General features: G+C 44.5%; 1 protein-coding gene across 3 annotated transcripts in view; it reads left to right on the forward strand.

Annotated features, from left to right (window-relative positions):
* Nucleotides 1-17,829, forward strand: part of LOC147894308 (uncharacterized) — a 59,638-nt gene that overhangs the window by 10,509 nt on the left and 31,300 nt on the right. For all 3 annotated transcript variants that reach the window (XM_087385063.1, XM_087385064.1, XM_087385062.1), the window contains exons 3-5: nt 14,228-14,288; nt 15,878-15,961; nt 16,225-16,391. In XM_087385063.1, coding sequence (XP_087241189.1) covers nt 14,228-14,288; nt 15,878-15,961; nt 16,225-16,391 — 312 coding nt within the window. The remainder of the gene's footprint in view (nt 1-14,227; nt 14,289-15,877; nt 15,962-16,224; nt 16,392-17,829) is intronic.

Consider the following 17,829-nt stretch of genomic DNA (forward strand, 5'->3'; position numbering starts at 1 on the left):
AATAGAAGATCACAAGAGGAGTGCCCTTGCAAGGGAATTGTTCACTTCCTCAAGTGTCGTAGTTACACGTATGATACCAGATAGAAATAAGAACACTGTGAAGCTTGAGAGAATAAGCCACCCCCTCTCACCGCCGAAAAGGTGGAGGAAAGTGCAAAGGGAAAGAACAAATTTGTCGTAGCAGTACTGATAATCCAAAGAGATCGGAGCTGAACAGTGAGCCAGTGTGTGTCCGATCTTGGACCTCGGGAGAGAGGAGTCTATTCCCGCCTCCATGCAGGTAGAATATTCGAAACAACAGTCATCTAGACACATGTGAACAGAAAGGGTCCCTCCTAGGGAGAACTTGTAGATCCTGGAAGTCGATGCCGATGGAGGTAGAGGTGAAGTGTCATGACCCCCTCTTTCAAAGGAATGGGGAGTGTCAAGCCAGAAACCTAGAAAAGGAGGGAGGGATGGTAGTAGAAGATGGAGGTAAGAAAGGAAGGGAGGGATGGCAATAGAAGATGGAGTTCTGAAAGGGAGGGAGGGATGGGAGTAGAAGATGGAGGTCTCTCCCTTAGTGCGCAGCGGAATGAAGAGGAAACTGATATGTTCATAGGAGTGATGCTCCCTGTACCTATGGCCTCCATGAAGAAGCAGGATCTTTAGATCACCTGAGATCTGGGATCTTTAGATTACCATGGCTCTGATCACCATGGCTCTCATCACCATGGCTCTGATACCATATAGAGAAACGAAAGAGAAACCATAGGGTTTGCAGTGGAGCGATCAGAAAATAGACAATACTCAAATACAACTGAAGAACGGAACTTAGAAAACATAGTGCCTGTCGGTAATATGAAAAACTGAATACAAGAACCTCAAGCCATCGTGTCTGAAGGACCGTGGCTGAGGTGAATCTGTAGAGAGACAGTAGAAAAGATAGCAGCAGAGGGAGCGTCACGCAGTCCTCCGTGTAGCTCAATGATGACGAGGATGATGGGAGCTGAAGCTGCCCTTGGAGATGGCTGAAACCAGCATGCTCTGAGGAAGGAACCTTCAGGCTATCTGGAATAGCAATATGATGAAGAAAAGGAGCTGATCTGGGGCAGAAGAAGCTGATCTATAGCAGAGGAGCAGAAGGGGACAGATCTGGAGTAGGATGGGACAGATCTGGAGCAGAAGGAGCTGATCTGGAGAAGAGGAGCAGAAGGGGACAGATCTGGAGCAGGATGGGACAGATCTGGAGTAGAAGGATCTGATCTGGAGAAGAGGAGCAGAAGGGGACAGATCTGGAGCAGGATGGGACAGATCTGGAGTAGAAGGATCTGATCTGGAGAAGAGGAGCAGATCTGAGCAGAGGAGCAGAAGTTGTGACAGATCTGGAGGAGAGGATGGAGCAGCCAGGAGGCAGGAAGGAGAGGCAGGAGAGGGAGACAGCAGAGGAGAGGTAGATGGAGCAGGCGGGCCTGCAGCAAAAGATGGAGGAGATGAGGATCAGCTGCAGGTCCTGTCCTGTCAAGGAAGTGTGAGGGCAAAGGCCTTTTATAGGCCAGACCTAGCTGGTCGGCCAGCTGGTCGGTGGGCCTGCCAGCTGGTCGGCCAACTGGTTGGCCAGATCTGGTCGGCCAGACCAGCTGGACTTTCTGGCCATTTGTTTGGCTGAGAGAGCTGGCCTTTTGGCTGGCCTGTGAGCTATTTGGATTGCCCCGTAAAGTGGGAATTGCTTAGTTGCTGAATACGGGCATATGTTTCTAAGAGACAATCTTCATGGGAAGATTATCTACCTGTGATAGAATTTGCTTATAATAGTGCAAAGCATTCGGGCACTGGTTACAGTCTTTTTATGCTTATGTACGGGTTGCAACCTAAGTCACCAGTTATGATTGGGTTAAAGGGAATCCAAAATGATGTTGCAAAGACCTTCTTGCTAGACATGCAGGAAATGTTGCAGTTTGCCAAGGAGTCTATTACAAGTGCCCAATATCGAGATAGATTTTATGCTAATAGACATCGTTCACCTAGAGAGTTCTCTGAAGGAACGATGGTATATTTGCAAATTCCCAAGGAATCCAAGAGCCTAAGTATTGGTTTGGTTCTGAAGTTATCCTCCAGATACTGTGGTCCGTTCAAGGTCATTAAAAGAATTGGACCAGTTGCATATCGACTAGAATTCCTCCTGATGTTAAAGTACATCCAGTATTTCATGTCAGTTGACTGAAAGAAGTATTGGGTGCAGATGATCAACTTGCTTATCCTCAAGAAATAATAGAAGTTACAGATTTGACTTTTATTCCACACGAACTTGAGTATATTCTTGAATTTCATGAAAGACAGATTCGTAATAGAACTATCACGGAATACAAGATCAAGTGGAAGGATCGTGTTGAGGAGGATGCAACATGAGAGACATTACAGAACCTCCAGAGAACATTCCCGGGTTTTTTAGCGAACTCAGGAGTGAGTTCTTAGAGGAGGGGAAGTATGTCATGTGCACGGATTGGTATCCTGCATGTACTGGGTACACAAGACTAGCTCAAGTAGCCTGGGGAGGCTTAGAGCTAGGCAGGCTTGATTCTCGGGTTGAGTGGCAAGGGTACGAACCAGTTAGAGGTCTTCGCTATTTTTAGCGCTTGGGGTCGAGTCTATGTAAGGGGCCCAGAGGTTCAGTTCTCAGAGAGCCGATGGGAGCAAGTTTCATTCCCAGGTGCTAGGTCTGATCCTGGATTGAGTCGCAGACGCGCGCCTACATCATAGCGTAGCCCAAGGCCCAGCAACAGATCCCAGGCTTCACAGCGCTACCTGGTGGTATGGGACACCAGGCTGGTTTGGATTTGGTTGGGAGTTCGTGCCAGTAGCTCAGCTCATGGCTCGGAGGGGACATCTCTTGATTCGGGATCACATCCCGTAGATGTCGTGGTTGGGTGGTGAGCAGCCTGCTCAGTTTTCTCACGTTGTGTGTGTTCTTGTGTTTGCTTGCAGATCAGAGGTTTCAGGAGTGCTGGGACGTGTCACCGCTGGAGCAGGGTACATGTTTAGGGTGCTTTTCATGGTCATAGACAACAAATTTATGAGTGTATTTAGTAAAGAACACTACAGAAGCAAAAGAAGCCAAACCACAACAAGGCACCAATTATTCAATCAAACCATGGACTTACTTTGAGTTTGATCGCAGGCACTACAAGCATCAGATCATCGTCAACAAAACTAATTGGAGCAAACAGCCTGCAAGCCTGGAGCAACAACAACGAGCAAAACAAAACTATATTTACCAGACTTCCAACAATGATTTGCAGAAATCATTGATGTGGTTTTCGATGAAAAATCATGACTCGATTGACATATGGGCTACAAAGCAAAAAACATTTACAGTTGCACACATCCTGGAACTCGGCCAGGCCTGATAAAGGAAAGACATAACAACCCCCCTGTCTCCTAACTGGGTACATGGAAATAAGTGGAGCCTTTTATAGGACAAGGCACACAAAAATGACAATTACATCATTTTAGGGGGACTACCCAAGGCAGAGTACCTAACACACATGACTCTAGAAAGCCCACTCTTCATCTATCACCTCATGGAGGGATAGACCAGAAATAGCAGCAGTGCAGGCTTGTTCCTAAGGTCCAGAAGGTGTAGCCTCATCGTCTTCGTCCTCGCTCTGCTCCGCAACCAGATTGGCATGTTCTTTGGCTTGTACGTTTGCCATTTTCTTGAAGCAACGATCCTCTAGATGGCCAAGTTTTTGATAGTAATTACATTTAAGAGGTTTTCCGTTCTTCGTGGGCTTATTCTTGAGAAAGAATGCTTTGCCAGATTCGAAGGAAGATTCTGCTTTCTCTGTAAGGCTACGGTCCTCATCAATGAGATGAGCTATCATATCCTTAAAGCTCATATTGCGGCTGACTCTTAGGACAGCAAGGATCTCATTGTACTTGGAAATGTCTTCAATAGTGGAGAGAAGTACAGCAACTTGATCATCATCTTCAACAATGGCTTGGATGGCAGATAATTGTTGGAGAATTGACCCAAGATTGCTCAAGTGTTCATTGAGGGTTTCAGTTTCCTTCATCTTGAGCTTGAAGAGTTTTTGTTTGAGAAATACTTTGGAATTATAGATCTTATTTCCAAACAAATTCTCCAACTTTTCCCAAACGTCGTTTGCTGTCTTATCAAAATCCACATGGTGGATAAGGTTGTTAGCTAAAGCTAGGCGAATGATAGCCATTGCTTTATCATTTTGGTTCTCCCACCAACTGATTCTAGCATCATCACCTTGGGGTTTTGGCTCCTTGCCATTGGTGATATTCCATATGCCTTCTCGCATAAGAAGAAGCCGGAGTTTTGTCTGCCAAGTTGGGAAATTGCTCTGTGAGAATTTCTCGATGAACGAGGAGTTTTTTATGCTATCCATTGGTGGGAAGGTCTTAGCTGTTATTACAGCCAGTGTCTAAATCCCTTACAATGTTTACTCAGATTTCAAAAAAGGCCCAAATTTTACATGGTAGAAGCTTCAATTATGCCAAAGGAAGACACAGAACAGAAAAGCCCTAAATTTTAGGGTTAGGGTTGCTGCAAAATTAGGGTTTGCAGAAAATTGGGGCTTTTCAAAATTTCCTAGAGCATAGTGTTCTAGCAATACTAGGGAAGCTTCAGACGATAAAAGCCCCAACAAATTCACCCAAAATGGGGCAAAAATCTTCAAAATCGCAATTTAGGGTTTTGGGCTCAGAAAGGGGCTGGAAAAGTGTGAGCATGAGAGTAGGCAGAATATAGCGCATATTTCAAGGCCGGCTGTACGGACAGTAGGCTTGTTTTTACGGTGCAACACTCCGTACAGTCCGTACGGGTGTACGGTTTGTTTGCTGGTCAATGGAGAGGCATAGGTCCAGGCTGATACGGGCTCTTGTACATTGATGCTGAGGCTAAAGAGTAGTCGATGATGAGGCTTGGGTAGGAGCTCATGTGGAGAGGCGAACGAAGAAGATCAATAGCGTAGCTCCAAATAGAGAAAGAGGAACGTCATTAGATCAGAATCTAGAGTCCAGCTTGCAAAATAGGTAATCACGAACTGGGTAGTTTGCAGAGGAAAGCGTGAGAAGAATGCAAACGCAGAGCAGCCACGTAGAAAACCTTTGCCTACCTCGCGACCTGTACTCAGGAGATCAGCCCAAGAGATACGCGATGAACAGCTGCAGATAAGCGATGCAACTTCAAAGGATATGTCGGGCAGGAACTAGAGATAAAGGGGCACAACATCCAGCGTGAGTATCAGTAGCACATGTCGATATAGATCAGCTCCTTCATGCAGCAGTTGTGACAGTATGGCCCATCAGTACGAATGGCAGGCAAGCATCAGAGGCTATATGGCACGCGTAGGAGCAACAAATCAGGCCTGTTTTGCGAGCAGATGACGAGCAAAAAGAGAAGGAAGGTGGTGAGCAGAATGAGGAGGAAATGGCGGGCAGAATGGCGCAGCATCAGGGAAGATAGCGGGCAGAAGAGGAGAGAGTGAGTGCACTTCAACAAGGGAGAGTCAGGAAGGAACATGGCTGGCTCTTTCTTTAGTTCATGTCGTCACGCCGTCCTCTTTGTGTATGGCGCAGGTCTCAGACAGCAGCTCCACGAGTATGATGTGCAGGTCTCCATAGGAGAGGCTCGGGAAGGAGTAGGAAACGAGGCTCTAATACCATTTGTTGAAAATGGGGAGAGGGTGAGAGACACTCATCACATGATTGGAGACAAAAGCTGAGGCACAATAGCTGATGTTGATAGTTGGGTGAATCGTAGCAAGTACATGGCCTCATTTATAGGCTGGGCAAGCCTTATCTTCTCACACTGATACCTCATAGATGAGGTCACACACAAGAGAATCTAGATCCTATAATCTAGGGGAGGAATCACACCTACCACATGAGGTGGCACAAGTGGCCTCAAGACTCTTCACACTCAACTGTAGGACATGGCCTAGGACTCTAGGACCACACACACTAGGACCACACACACTAGGACTCCGATTCCAACATGATGATCTGTCAATACAAGAAACCTTGAACAATACAAGTAGTGTCTCCAAACCTTCAGGGCATACACGATTGCATAGAGTTCTTTTTCTAGTGTGGGCCAACGATATTGGGTGTCGTCTAGCTTCTTACTCTCAAAAGCTACAGGTCTGCCCTCTTGGAATAAAGCTGCCCCAATCGCAAAATCACTCGCATCGGCCTCTAAAACATAAGGCCGGGTAGGATCGGGTAATGCAAGAATGGGTGCTTCCTTGATAGCAAACTTCAAGGTTTCAAAAGCCTTGTTCAATGCATCATTCCAAGAGATCGGCTGGGTAGACGTGCGTCCACGACCTTTCAATATGTTTATCAGGGGTGCCGTGATGTGTGAATAATCACGCATAGACTTCCGTAGAAATACCGTAAATCCTAGGAAAGAACAAAGTTGTTTCACAGTTTGAGGGATAGGCCATTCTAAAACCCTCTGGATACGATCCAGATTAATGCTTATACCTTCAGAAGAAATCTTGTGTCCTAAGTAAATGATCTCCTTCATAAAGAAGTCACATTTACTCATCTTAGCATAGAGCTTATGCTATCTTAGAATAACTAAGACAATCCGGAGGTGTCCTATGTGATCCTCTAGCGTTCGGCTATATACCAAGATGTCATCTAAGAACACTACAACGAATTTGCCCAGAAAATCTCGGAACAAATCGTTCATCATTTGTTGGAAGGTGGCAAGAGCATTGGTCAAACCAAAAGGGAATACAAGAAGCTCGTAGTGGCCATACCTAGTTCGGAATGCGGTTCTATCTATGTGTTTAGCATAGATACGGATTTGGTGATAACCCGTACGCAAATCAATCTTAGTGAAATACTTCGCTCCGGCCAAACGGTCTATTAGATCATCGGAACGAGGTAGAGGGTATCGATTCTTAATTGTCACTTTATTCAATCGTTTATAAACTCCATATTCTTCATGTAGAATCCTTCTTCTTTCTTAAGAGGACAGGTGCTCCCCAAGGTGATTTACTTGGGCGAATATAGCCCATATTTAAATAATCCTGTAGCTGTGAAGCTAACTCATCCTCCTCAAGTTGGCTCATTCTATAAGGTGGAACACTAATAGGTTGAGCCCCAGGTACTAAGTCTATGCGATGATCTACTGCCTGTTTTGGAGGTAAACTTTCCGGCAGTTGAGCAAAGAATACATCCATGAAATCATCTAACAGCGTTCTCAATTCACGGTGTTCAAACACACTTAAATCATTTTTGTTATTAACAGAGACAACAAATGACGAAAGCGGAATCAAAACACACTGATAGACATCATAATGAGAAGTGTTTAATATATTCCGAAGCTGCATCACAGATACAATAGGTTCCTAAGAAGAGGGAATGTTATCACACTGAATACAAAATTGGGTGTCCTTATCCAAAGAATAAAGAGTATGGTCCTTCCATCCAATGATTAACAAGTCCACATGCTCCAAGTGCATGACATAGCACGTAAGAGCCGCTGTGTATTCTTGAATCCGGATAGAAAGGGCTTCAATCTTGCGATCCCAAAACTGCTTCCCAGCTGGAAGCTGCACCTCATAGGTGTGATCGCTAGGTATCGTGGATAGCCCCATCTTCTGCACAAGTTTGTAATTAACAAAGTTATGAGAGCTGCCCGGGTCAAAGAGAATGTGAACTCTTTGGTCCCTAACTTCTCCATAAACTCGGAAAAGATCATGGGAACCAAATAACAAAGCATTAAAAGTGCAATTACAAGAGAGTAGGCAAGTAATGACATTTATAGAAATACCTGTCATCGCAACTTGATTAGCTCCCTTGGCTTTGGTACCCAGACCCGCTTGGAGCTTCGGTCCCGACGCTTGCTTCTGGTTCATGCGCTTAGGACAATCATTCTTAGTGTGGCCCCGCTCCTCGCAGAAGAAGCAACATCCTTCCTTCTTTAGCTTCAAGGTACGAAGGAAACAGGCACGACCATTCTTTGCCTGAGTCAAATGTTTCTTGGAGGCGTTATCTATAGACTTCGACTCCCCGGCACCAGTGGTACACTGGAAGAACTTCCGCTTGTTCTTCCCGCCTGTGTCGGCAACTGTGGTTCCCTTTGCGCTGGCCATGGTATCATCATAAATACGTGCGTAATTCATGGCCTCTTGCAGTGTGGTACACTTGTTGTTCTTGATTTGTAACTTGTACGAGTTAGGCAAACCATCCACAAAGAAACCTAACAAGGTCACTGGATCCATCTTTGTAGCTCTGCTCTGCAAATCTCGAAACCTCTGAAGATAAACCTCAAAAGTCAAATTCAGCTTGGACATATCGAGGGCTTTGAGCTTGCCTACGATATCATAATCTTCCTCCTCCTTCAGAAACTCTTTCTTGAAGACCCCTTCAAATTCGATCCATGTTGCAGGCTTGGGTTGGAGTTCCTTCCACCACAATAAAGCCTTTCTTGACATAAACCCGGCTGCAAGCTGTATTTTCTTGTCATCTGGATAAGGGTGAAACTGGAAGTGTACTTGCCACTTGTGCAACCAAGTGTCAACAACCTCCTTGGTATGAGACTTTTGGTCTCCGGGAAAAGGATTTGGAGTGATGTTCGGACCTAACACTGAAGCCATGGCATCCACATGCGTGAGCGCCTGAACAGTGCTAGTCAAAAGTGTGAGTGTGGTTTGAATCCCTTGGAGTTGCTGTGTCAACCCCGTTTGATTCGTGTTAACCTGCTCAAACTTTCCATCAAGAGCAGTGGTGAATTCACCGAAGGCTTTTTTCGTAATCAGATCATCGTAGAGACCCTGGTCATCATCCGCATGGTAGTTCAAATCCTAGTCTCCCATCGCAAGCTCAAGGTCTACAGAATCAGCCATGACTGAAATCTGATATGAAAAGAAGATAGGCTAGAGAAGAGAAATAAGCAGGTGGCCTCGGAACTAGGAGGTAGATACGAAGTGGAAGCTGGCCAAGAAGGAGGCGATGGAAGAAGGGAAAGCTGGTCGATGAAGAAGGTAAGCGGGCTGAGCTGAGCTGACGATTCAGCTCAGATTCTGGAACCTGGAACTCCGCTCCTGGCCGTCCGTACAAAGTGCTGTAGTAGGCTGTACCAATATTCTGGCTCCCGGGCATGAAGGTGTAGAGGGGCTGGAATTCTGCGCAATCTACAGGCTATGGGAGAAGGCAATTTGGCCGAACTTATAGCGGGAGAGCAGGCTTTTAGTAAAGCCCTGCTTTTCCAAAAGCTCACCCTCCAAAAACGGAGGGGTAGCGCTTTTTTTAAGCAGGCTTTTAGTAAAGCCCTGCTTTTCCAAAAGCTCACCCTCCAAAAACGGAGGGGAAGTGCTTTTTTAAGCCTCCAGGCCCCCCCGAAAAGCAGCTGTCCCAAATTGCGATCTGTTCCTATCCTATTTCGCACCTTCCTGCGCTCCCCTTCTACCTGCCATCACCATGCCTGAGCAGCCAGCCGACATGTGGGATCCCCCTTTGGTTCGCCCCAACTTTACACTCTCTCCTGACTCCCTTTTGATGCCTCTACCTGGTCCTCACTACTTCCTCCTAACTACACCTTTGTCCCTATCTCTCAACTTGTCACTTCTTGCAACGAAACCTGCACTCTCTCTCTCTCTCCTTCCTTCTATCCCAATCTAATACCACTTCCCTTAAGCGATGAACCAGCAGACACTTGCAGGGTTTGAGCACGAATTTCGAAATTAGGGCATACCTGGAGAAAAAATCGTCCAAAATTCTCGCAACAGAAGTTTCTACCTCAGGAGTTGGCTCTGATACCAACTGACACGTCCCAGCACTCCTGAAACCTCTTATCTGCAAGCAAACACAAGAACACACACAACGTGAGAAAACTGAGCAGGTTGCTTACCACCCAACCACGACATCTACGGGATGTGATCAGGAGATGTCCCCTCCGAGCCACGAGCTGAGCTACTGGCACGAACTCCCAATCAGATCCAAACCAGCCTGGTGTCCCATACCACCAGGTAGCGCTGTGAAGCCTAGGATCTGCTGCTGGGCCTTGGGCTACGCTATGATGCAGGCGCGTGTCCGCGACTCAATCCAGGATCAGACCTAGCACCTGAGAACAAAACTTGCTCCCATCGGCTCTTTGAGAACTGAACCTCTGGGCCCCTTATATAGACTCGGGCCCCAAGCGCCAAAAATAGTGAAGACCTCTAACTGGTTCGTACCCTTGCCACTTAACCTGAGAATCAAGCTTGCCTAGCTCTAAGCCTCCCCAGGCTACCTGAGCTAGTCCTGTGTACCCAGTACACGCCGGATACCAATCCGTGCACATGACAAGCTGTCTCTTTGCAAGCCTAGACCATCTCCTCAGCAGCCTCATTGTCACAACCGTGATTTCACGCTGTACATGCTGTACTTGCTGCCCACATGGCAGCCTATGTGCTGCCCATGTGGCAGCCTTGCATTCCATCTGATCTCTGCTCTCCCTGTTGCCCCTCCCCCATGCTCTCCTCATTTGGGCACTCAAAGATGGGGTGTTGACTCCGACAGCTACTGCTACAAATTTGCCGAATTGTTCGTTGGTTATCAGCAAATGTCTGCACGCAGCTTGCGTGCACCTATTTGAAGGGCTGTGTCATTGCCTGTGTGCAACCGCAAACGTTTTTTGCTTTGTAGCCTGTATTTCAATCCAGCCATGATTTTTCATTGAAAACCGCATTAATGATTTCTGCAAATCATTGCTGGCTGATGCTTGTAGTACCTACAATTAAACTTAAAGTAAGTCCATGGTCTGATGAATAATTGGTGCCTTGTTGTGGTGGTCTGGCTTCTTTTGCTTCTGTAGTGTTCTTTACTAAATGAACTCATAAATTTGCTGTCTATGACCATGAAAAGCACCCTAAAGACGTACCCTGCTCCAGCTCTCTCTTTGCAAGCGTAGACCATCTCCTCAGCAGCGTCATTGTGACAACCCTGATTTCACGCTGTACATGCTGCACTTGCTGCCCACATGGCAGCCTATGTGCTGCCCATCTGGCAGCCTTGCATTCCATCTCATCTCTGCCCCCGTGGAGATCCACGTGGCCTTCTTGAGACCTCCCTGTTGCCCCTCCCCCATGCTCTCCTCATTCAGGCACTCAGAGATGGGGGGGTGACAACCTCAACTCCGACAGCTACTGCTACAGATTTACAGAATTGTTCATTCACGCAGCTTGTGTGCACCTATTTGAAGGGCTGTGTCATTGCCTGTGTGCAACCGCAAACATTTTTTGCTTTGTAACCCGAATTTCAATCGAGCCATGATTTTTCATCGAAAACCCCATCAATGATTTCTGCAAATCATTGTTGGAAGTCTGGTAAATATTGCTTTGTTTTGTTCCTTGTTGTTGCTCCAGGTTTAAAGGCTGTTTTCTCCAATTAGTTTTTGTTGACAATGATCTGATGCTTGTAGTGCCTATGATTAAACTCAAAAGTAAGTCCATGGTCTGATTGAATAATTGGTGCCTTGTTGTGGTCTGGCTTCTTTTGCTTCTGTAGTGTTCTTTACTAAATGAACTCATAAATTTGCTGTCTATGACCATGAAAAGCACCCTAAAGATGTACCCTGCTCCAGCCGTCTCTTCGCAAGCCTAGACCATCTCCTCAGCAGCCTCATTCTCACAACCCATCGGGATAGGCCACTGTAGTCCATTCAACCAGCCAGCTCAAGCACTGCCGTGTCAGCTTCCTACTGGTGTCTACCTCTTTTGGTAGTTCATCTATATCTTGCCCAGCCCTCGTACCCTAGTCAGACAGGCCACATTTTGTTGATGTACTGCTTGCGGAGCCATGTCCTTCTGTGATGTAGCTCTACTCTTTCTCTATCTTTTGGTTTCTGGTTGGATGATAGAGAGCTGGGACTAAAATCTTACGATTACTTGCTTACTGCAGAAATTGAAGGCTTAAGGAGGGAGGCTCTTGCTTTGTTGGCTGTTCTGAGTTCGATAGCGAAGGATTCCTTCTTGGAGATGCTTGTGCTCAAGGGAGTCTTCAAGTTTTGGGTGGTTCCCACTTACATTGTGGAAACCCTGCAGTTATCATTTATTAGCTTTATTTCCCTCTTGTTGGGAAGAATTTTGAAGTATTAGTTGTATGTTTCACTGAGCCATACAGGATAGTGTGCAAGTAAGGTTGTGTCCAAATTTTTGAGGAAGATTCTAGTTCCTGACTGTGTATCTGATTCAGATGTTATTCCAAGGTGTATTTTATCACAAAGGCACATTGTGCCCTCATTTATCCTCTATGATGTGTTATATGCAAAATCTCTCTCTCTCTCTCTCTCTCCCTCTCTCTCTCTCTCTCTCTCTCTCTCGCGTGCGCACAGTGTAGGAATTCTGTTTTGCAGTTATCTTGTTTCTTTTAAATTTTACTTTTGGACATCGAACAAAAGTGCATTACACGACATGCCATTGACAAAATTGTTGGAAAGGTTCGCTTCTTGTACCAGAGTAACTGCTGCTGAACTGGATTCTAGTGTTCTTCTTCGTATTATACTTTGAGGCTAACAAGAATTCTACCAACATATTGTTGTTGCTTGAAGCACGCCAAAGGCATGAGCATTCACAGCAGCAGTCAAGATTCTTCTTCATTAATCTTTTAAAATTGAGCGCTCTACATCTTTACTGGTCTGTGTTCTGTTTGTGGGTTATCGGCATGCATGTTTTGCTTTCTGTCGTACTTTTAGCTTATACATGCCGTCAGAGGAAAGGCTTCATATTTAGTTGCATTAAATTTCTTTATATAAGTGTACATGTGGCATGCATGCGCATGCTTGATGGAGGGTTAGGAGTTTTTTAAACGATTGGCTTAGTCTAGTGTCCATGTGCCAATTATCTGTTCCTGGGGAGGGAAATGCACCTGTCTGGAGTGCTGAGTATTATTTTATATAAATAGCTAAAAAATGTGCCTCAAGCTGATCACGACACAATACCATGTATCAGTCTCTTTACCGTCCCTATGCTATATTGATTGTCTTTATGCTAATCATTCTTTGCTTTCCTCATATCATGTCTTGTAGCCATCATCTACGTGCTTGCAGATTTAGAGTAGAAACTTACAAGAAGCATGCATGCATTATCTGTATGGTGGTAAGCAAAAGTTTCAAAGGAGCAAGAGTGGGAGTAGCTTGCTGAGGATTGGGAGCAAGGGGATGGGGAGGTTTTGGGGGCAACAGAGGCAAGGGAAGCAGAGAAGGGAGGAGGGTCCACAAGCTGTGGGGTTGCAGGAAGAGATGCAAGGGGATCTTAGGAGAATTAGGTAAGACAGAAGAATTGGGGGGAACCTGGGATGGGGGTATGAGACTAGAAAGAGTTTAGAATCTGTTCTTGTTCATGGGACATGCAACTACTTATCATATGTCTCAAGTGTACAGACTTTGTGCCTGTCTATATAGAACGTTCAGATTTATATTACAGGTATCCTGACATGCTGTTCTGGCAAGGCACACCTACCGTAGTTTTCATTTTTCTGTTTCAAGTGTGCTGCCCATCTCAAACCCCCTTCTCACTTGACGTCTTCCTCTCACTGTCCCTCATACTGTCTACAACCTTGCTGTGCTCTCTAATTTCTCCGTCCTCTGAAATTGCCACATGCTCTTAGTGCCTTGTTGCTCCATTCCCTCGTGGATGCCACACATAGTGGTCTAGAAATGCCACCCTTCCACAAGATCTGTTCCCATTCCTCAGCGGTTTGTTCTGGAAATGTGCTGTTTGTTGTAGCACGTCACTCAAATCAGGTGGTTGCCCCTACTTTTGGGTGATTGTGCTATGGGTTCATGCTCTCTTTCAACACCCTTGCAACTCATGGTCGTATGCTTGTTTGTAGTGGTTCATGCTGAAGGTTTGGTGGATTCTAAAGCAGGGATTACCGATTACATTAATTTGACTGTTGGTTAAACTTCCCATTTAATGGGAAGTACTGCATAGTTTTCAAACACACAGCTGTGATTATGCATGCATGATGTGTGCCAGTTTGCTTTATAATTCTCTCTTTGTGTGGCCATCTATTTCTGTATTTCTTTTGCGTCACTAGTCATGTAACTATGAGGTTACAAGTTAATTATAGACCTAGCTAGGAGGATCAAAATGTAGATTCTTTGCTTTTATACTTGGCCATGCATAGGTTTTTAAAATACAATGTGTTCCTTATATTTCCTAAATTCGTGCTTCTTTTGTGATGATTTTAAAAGGTCAAAACTGTGTTGCTTTCACAGCTCACAGGATCATCTCCTACAGGAGCGAGTAAGGATGCTGATCGGGTGGCTGCTTGCAAAGGTGCAGATAGACTTTTGACGGCAAACATCTTTCCTTAAAATTTGGTTAGCAGCCTTTATGGGCTTCTTCACAGCTTCGATTTGATAGATAGTTTGACATTGCTTATTTTAGATTCTTTATGTATACACAGATTTAGCACCCTTGCATGGACCATATAAAATTGTTACATGTGTTGGAAATTCTTGGAATGTCACTATCATTAAGTTCGAGAGTGGTTGTCAGTAGGAGACAAAGAGTTGTCCTACCTTCCCACAGAGGGCAACATAGCAGATATGTTTACAAAGGCACTTCCTCGTCCCAAGTTCGAAGTCTTTTGACATGCTTTACACTTGGTTCCCTTTGTTACATGATCTGGCATACCTTGTACATTCATAGGTGGCTATATCCTTTTGGATGGACATGTGCCACCATGACCAGAAAATACCAGGTATTCTGAGACGTTTCTAGAATACTTCAGCCCATACCATGGAGGGTGGTTTGTAGGCCATCTTCTCCCGGCCGTATTGATGCCCTCTGGGCCCTGGTATGTGCCATGTAGCTTTAGTTATTGGTACTTAGGTCACCTAGTACTTTAAGTGTCTTATGACACCTAGTACTAGTGGTACCACTAGGACACTAGGTCCTAGGGTTCTCTTATATAGTACTTTGTACTTTCATTTTCATTCTACTAGTTGATGTGACAGCTTCCACTTCTTGCTCCACTCTTGTGCATCCTTTTGCTTCTGTGAGCCTATAGGGCTAGCTTGTGTGCTAGTCCCATTACCTTGTTGCGATGTTCTAGAACTCCTTTCAAGTAGCTCCCTGGCTTTTATTGGCGTCCATCTTCTCAACTTTGTTGAGGGAAGCCATGACTTAACCCCTAACCCCCCTCATCAAGAAACGTTTATGTAAAGTTTCTATTCTTTTCTACTAAATCCTAGAGAGCCCGGGTGCCGTGTTGATTGTTTCCAGGGCACTCCTTCAAAGGTAACATCCACTAGTTTGCTACTTGTCACAATCACCATTACCTTTGTCTTATCTATATTGACCTGCATTCCGGAGTGTTTTGCAGAATTCTCTCAGCCCATCCAAATGTGCTTTCAAGCTCTCCTTGTCTTTTGCAAATAACTCTACATCATCTGCATAGACTAGCAAAGCGGACCCTGCAATCTGAACGTCTTCCTTGCTGTGTATTCTTATCCAAGAGATCGAAAAGGGTTGGTGAGAGGGGGAAGCCTTGCTTAACCCCTATGTTACTGCTTATATGACCCATTGACTAACGGTTGTGCTAACTCTGCTAGAACCCTCTCATAGAGTTGGTGCGTGGCTTCTCTGAGTTCTTGAGGGACTTAAGATTTCCCATAGGTTCTTACGTGGGACTGTATCGAAGCAACAATAGACAGCCTTTGCAATGTGTGGCTCCTTTAGTTACAGGCAGCAGCCCTTATGGCAACCAGATGATCAACCGTCGAGTGTTTGGGGTGGAACCCTGCTTGGGATAGTGCCCTGACTCCTTGTTGCTCTGCCCAATTGTTTTTTTTTGCTTAAGCACAGAGAGAGAGAGAGAGAGAGAGAGAGAGAGAGAGACTGAGCTTGCCTTTTATAAACAGAGGAGAAAGTGCTCCCCTTGTATATAAGAGGAGAAGTTATTCATGGCCTTGGTCGAGGAAGCAGACAGTTGGGATTCCCTACAGGTGCAATGGTTCCAACGAATATTTTGGATTGAGTTGGATTGGTCTGTTTGTGCATCTGCAGCAATGTGTGAAGCGTGTTCATTTCCTTATCATTTCATTGCAGCAGTTTGCTTTAGAGTAATGTATAGGTGACATATCTCTGTTTGCCTTGGAATGACTGACTGATTTTTTGGTCATTTTTTGAGTGTGAACATCTTGTCATTTTACTCGGAAAGTAAGGTTGCTTGCATAGATTTAACATATTTTCTTGATATGCATGCCAGCCAATCTGTCTATGGAACGTCTACCCTCAAAGGTCACAGAATTGGAAAAAGGTGTATATTATGGGTGGGCTCAAATTGTAGGATCAGGTCTTGATTCTAGTGTTCATCAGATGGTTATGAATGTTGGGAAGCGACCCACTTTTGGAAGCAGTGATAACGTTTCATTGGTAGTCATTTGACCCACTCTAGGCTTATTTAATGAAAAGGGAAAACGTTAAACTATCATTTTCATTATTGCATTTTGCATGTTAGGGATTTCTAAATACAGTACCCTAGGTTCAGTTAAATATATGCTTATTGTTTTTGTATCATGATTTGTATTTATTCAGTTGAAACAGTAGCATTGATTTTGGTCTACTTCAAAGGGAACTCCTTAAGTAACGTTACGTGACATATTTGCATCTTATATACATGGCTTTATTTTAGTTTAGCTTGTGAAAATAAAAAAAATCGTAATGTGTGCAATCATGCACTTTCTTCTATGCAATTTGAAATTAAACCAGAACTAAGTATGGACTTGTTAGTTTAATTGATCTCGTGTTTTTGAGTTTAAATTTTGTTTCCTTGCTTTGTTTGTCCTAGTGGAAGGGGCACTACAACTTCACTTAGATAGAAAGACCTGATTTCTTGTATTTGTTGATATATCTAAATGCTCAGTTTGTGAGGGCTAGAAGCAGGAGATTTAAAGTAAGATTGGGCTATACCTAAACTATTAGCCAATAATATCTGCTCTGTACAATACATCCAACAGAAAAAGTATAACACACAAGTGGCATGTGTAGCTCCTGTGAAAACAACAGCCGATCACTCATGTCGAGACCAGTAATCATAAAAACAAAGAAACGTGGGATGAACATTATGCCCGGTATAGAAGGGGAAACTGTAGCAGTGTGCAGCCCAAAATTCAGTAAAGAGAACAAAAATAGAGCAGCCTGCAGCTCGAATCCCAAGCAGCCAAGTACAAAAGACTAGCACAGCTGTCTCCTTGCTGAAATTGTTTCTTCCCAGTCTTTCGAGTCGATGGAGACTTGCTGGTGCAAGGTCCTGGTTTCTCTTCATCAGTGTGCTCATCCAATTCGGCACATCCTTCATATCCTTTGCTACCAGCCTCATGTCTTGGTAACCAAGCATACCATCCAGTGGCCTTACTCTTTAATGTCTTTTGTTTCCTTGGGGAATATAACAAATGTTTTTTAACAAATTAATAGAAATGATTGAAGGGGAGCATTCTGTTAGACTAAACAATGGTGTGGAAAGTGAAAAGACAGCAAAATAAACAGTGCAAAGAATGGTGTGGAAAGTGAAAAGACAGCAAAATAAACAGTACAAAGACAAGTAACAGTAAACTTGCAACTGCTTTTATGAAAGTTAGGTGCTATAGAAGACTTGTTGTTGTAACCTGTAGTGGAGGCCATAGGTTCTTTGTGCATCATTAGCTGTATCATGTACGCGATTTCATTGTACTCATGTTGATAATCTCTTCTTTTCTTTCCACATGTTATGTTTCAAGGACATAACTGATTGCTATGGTTTACAATCAGTGTATACAAATTTCAAATAACAAAATGATCCTGGTATGGAGTTATCTTTTATGACTTATTGTTT

The sequence above is a fragment of the Dipteris shenzhenensis genome, chromosome 14 (assembly GCF_047967505.1).
Source record: "Dipteris shenzhenensis isolate YYH24624 ecotype China chromosome 14, Dip_SZ_1.0, whole genome shotgun sequence".
In the NCBI taxonomy this organism is placed as follows: Eukaryota; Viridiplantae; Streptophyta; class Polypodiopsida; order Gleicheniales; family Dipteridaceae; genus Dipteris; species Dipteris shenzhenensis.